Source organism: Pongo pygmaeus, chromosome 4 (assembly GCF_028885625.2).
Source record: "Pongo pygmaeus isolate AG05252 chromosome 4, NHGRI_mPonPyg2-v2.0_pri, whole genome shotgun sequence".
Classification (NCBI taxonomy): Eukaryota; Metazoa; Chordata; class Mammalia; order Primates; family Hominidae; genus Pongo; species Pongo pygmaeus.
The window spans coordinates 60,503,525-60,507,456 of NC_072377.2; the positions used below are offsets into that span (position 1 = coordinate 60,503,525).

General features: G+C 58.2%; 1 protein-coding gene across 1 annotated transcript; it reads right to left on the bottom strand.

Moving 5' to 3' along the window:
* Nucleotides 1–896: 896 nt before the first annotated feature.
* Nucleotides 897–3,564, bottom strand: CCNO (cyclin O). Its single transcript, XM_054487950.1, has 3 exons — nucleotides 2,889–3,564; nucleotides 2,109–2,294; nucleotides 897–1,605 (listed from the first exon to the last, which is right to left on the bottom strand). The coding sequence occupies exons 1-3, from the start codon at nucleotides 3,267–3,269 to the stop codon at nucleotides 1,120–1,122; spliced, it is 1,053 nt and encodes a 350-aa protein (XP_054343925.1). The 5' UTR covers nucleotides 3,270–3,564; the 3' UTR covers nucleotides 897–1,119.
* Nucleotides 3,565–3,932: the final 368 nt, after the last annotated feature.

Consider the following 3,932-nt stretch of genomic DNA (forward strand, 5'->3'; position numbering starts at 1 on the left):
CGCGGAGTCAAAACTCCAGCAAGCCTCTGTCTCATTTCTCAATTTGGTTTTCTCATCTGTAAAACGATTCCTGTAACATGACTGAGGTACAGACTGCACTGGCTCTCCAGATGTGTTCTCTATAGTCCCTACTGAATGGGGAGCACTGAGTAAATAACTGCCACCTATCTCAGGAAGAAGGTGTTTTGAGAATTACCAGAAACCTATAAGTGGGGGACATTTAGCAGTGTGGCTAAGAGTGGGACTCTAGACTCAGATCCTGGCTACTCCACTGTTGTTTAATGGTTCTGCGCTCCAGTAGTCCTCCTCTGAAAAATGGGATAATAGACTCCGCTCCATAGAGTTGCTGGAAGAATGAAATGACAAATGCTGAACACAGTACCTAGTACATAGTTAATGCTCAATATAGCCATTATGACTATTATGCCAGTTACTCTGGCCTCACATGTGGTAGCATGAACAGCTGGACCATGTGATTGCAGGGTAAATGGGCTCAACCTGCAATGGCCGTGACCACAGTCAAATCCATGGTTTCCAACATGCTCCATTCGAACACGGGATTCCTCATGCCTGGATATGGCTTTCCCCCACCTCTGCTTGTGTGCCTGTGTGGTCCCCAAAACTTCCCAGCCCCACGTCTGCCTCACCAGCAAGTGCAACCCTCTGGACAGCATAGAGGTTCTATTCGAGGGTCACAGGACCCAAGCCATCAGGTGATCCTGACTCCACTAATCTCTGGAATTCAGTATCCAGGACCTCACCTGACCTGGTGTTTCCACAGAGATCCCAATTACAGAGTGGACCCAGAGGGAAGGGAAAATCCCGCAAACGTTGCCAACCACCACCATTCCTGAGCTGAATTCACCTTCCCTCCCCGCAGACAGACACTAGCAGGATTTAGGCAAACCACAACTGTTTATTGGTGAAAGACTCAGCTTCCTTATGTGCTCGCTGCAAAATAAATAAAATACCAGATGCTAGTATCGTACACTATTTACAACCTGCAGCTGACCAAGCAGGTCCTGAAGCCTTCTCTGTGGACCAATACTGCACTCTTCTGAGGCTATGGGAGAGGTCCAGCAGCCGGGCCAGGGACTAAAAGGAAACGAAGGATCTGTTTTATTTCGAGCTCGGGGGCAGGCTGCACTTCTCGCAGATCTGAACCGGCAGCATGTGAGTCAAGGAAGTACTGTTTATGGCCACCAGCAGCTGCAACTTGCCCATACAGTCCTCCAGCGACGCCTCCGGGTGGTCTCCCAGGCGCAAGTCCACGGGCCGCGGGACCCGCAGCATGCGGTCCGCCAGCGCCAGGCAGCAGATCGCCAGGAGGGAAGGGGAGTAGCTGGTGAAGGCATAGTCGGCCAGACTCAGCTCCGCCACCCCCCGCGCCAGGGCTTGCGCTTCCAGAGCTTCGGAGGCCTCAGCCTGCCCCGCCTCCACGCGAGCGTGCGTGAAATGCTCCAGGAAGAAGCTAATGGTGGGCGCACCCAGGGTGAAGTGCAGCTTGTGCAGCACGATGCACTCGAGGTTGCAGAGCTGCTGCCGGGAGAAGGCGCCGCAGCAGAGGGCCAGAAGCTGCTTCACGCGCGGCGGGTGCACCTCCACCTGCAACACAGGGCGCACTCAACCCCGCCTTGCGGCTTCCCGGGCCCGAGGCCCACCCCAGTATGAAGCCCGGGACTTTCCCCATCCCTTCCAGAGAGACAGCCGGGGCTCTGCCTCTCCATTGCTTCCACGTAAGTGACCTGGGGCGTACTTCCAGCGCAGTTGATCTAACTACTGTCCAACTAAAAAAAAAAAAAGCTTGGGAAATTTTAAAGGCTTTTTCGGAGACTAGACTAGAGGTGCCAAAAGAGCTATTTGGGACTGATTACAGCTATTAGTCTATTCGGCTATTTCTTTGGAGGCTCGGTGACAGGATTGTTCGTTTGTGTAAAAATTGTGAAGTTAAGGCTAAGGGATAGATGCGTATGCAAATGTCTGATAAAATGAGTTCTGGGAACCCAGCACTAAATCGTACGCGCTGGAGAGACGGGCGGCCAGGGAGTGGCGGGGGAGTTTGGCTACGTCCCCAGATGCCGCGTGTACCTGTTCGATGCCCCAGGTACCTGTTTGCAAGCGATGAGCAAGGAGGTGACCCCAAGCAGCTGGAAGCAGTCTGCAGCCACCGGCGTGGTGGTGAGGAAGCGGTCCAGAGTGTTCACCGTCAGGCACAACGACTCGAAGGAGAGGCCGAATTGGCGGTGCACCGGGATCAGCCAGCTGAGCAGCTTACAGCGGGATTCCGCCGTCACCTGCCGGGAAGGAGGGGGGAGGCGGGCCCGCTGGACTTATGGTGGAGAGGGACTGTGGAAGGGAAGGAAGGGCCAAGAAGAATCGGGGAGCTTCCCCAGAGAGGGGCAAGATTTCAGAAAGAGAAACGCAATGGAAACTGGGAAACGCGTGGGCCGTGCTGAGCCGGAACACCGGGATTGGGACCTGGCGCTGTGCAGAGAGCGTCGTACACATTACCTCGCGTAATGGGCTCAGCAATTCAAAGGAAGGGGAGGGGTTCCATTTTGCAGATGAAGAAAGAAGCTCAGGGGTGTTAAATAACTTGCCCGAGTTCGGTAGGATCCGGACTCAACCCAGAAACGAATTCCTCTCTACCGTGCCCCAGTAGCCACCTTGGGACTTGGGGCAAGCCCCTCAAGCCGTCTACGCCCCACTTTTCTCCATCTGTAAAATGAGGCCGGTGACGCCCCTCCACGGCCCCTTGTGCTTCGACTCGGGGCCGGAGCTGGGCTGTCGCGGGCCCGGGCGCTCGGAGGACCGACACGGCAGGAGAGGAGAGAGCCTGGGAGGAGAGGAAGAGCGACGGCGGGGAGCTGGCTCTACCAGCACCTCACTTGTGGCTGCCGAGCCAGGGCCTCCCGCGGGTGGAAGTGGCTCTCCTGCGCCTTGCGGAAGGCGTAGCAGCTCTGGCCGTAGTCGCGGAAGGTCTGTAGATCTAGCTGCGCCAAGGGCTGGGCCGGGCCGGGCAGGGGGCTACCGCCCCGCGCCCCAGGGGGGCTGTCTGCGCCGTCTGAGCCGGAGCTGGGGGACTCGAACAGGTCGCAAATGCCGGAGTCTCCCGGGAGCGGGCACGGGTTCAGGGGATGCAGCGGCTGCTTCCTCCGGAGACGCGGACGCCTGTTCTTCTTCACTGGGGCGCGGAGGTTCTGGTCGTTGTCCCGCCTCCCCGCCCGGGCGGCGGGGCTCGAGGGGCTGGTGGGACAGGGGGTCACCATGATACGGCCGAGTGGCCGCTTTACTACCTTCAACGCCCGGGCTGCGGCGGGCAACAAACGCGCACTCGAAAGTGTGAAGGAGGCCGGCCTCAGAAGCTGGCGCGGTCCTAAGTACCGAGCCGACTCCTGCTCTCTACCACACCCCCGGCCTCTTACTGGCTGAGCCCAGAGCGGCACCGGAGCCGCGATTTTCCGGCTGGAGAACCACTCGCCTCAGGGCGCAGGCAGCGCGTCGCCTGCGCCGCCCGCCAGGGGGAGGGGGAGCTGCAGCGCGCGCCAGGCACCCGCCTTTCGCGCCTGCGTCCTGCGTTACCCAGGCAACCGGAGCCCGGGTCGCTGCGGGAGCCCGGCGCGCGGAGTGGGAGTGGGGTTGCGGCGGGCGCAGCCAAGAGGCTCCGCTGCGCGGGATAAAAGATTCTCCCAGGGGGCATCTCCCTGTCTTTGGCCAGATGGTCTCGACACGTGCGGGCACCTCTAACCCAGGTCGGTAATTTTGTAAAGGTCTGATCCTGAGTTCCAAACGAAAGTCGGGCTAGAATTCTGTCAACACAGGAAAAGTTTTCTTCAGTGACACAAACAAGCAATAGTGTTAATTCAGTTGCGTTTGTGGGTTTTGTTCTGGTGGGTACCGGAGTAGCCAGTGCCCTTCCTTCCGCCAGCCTC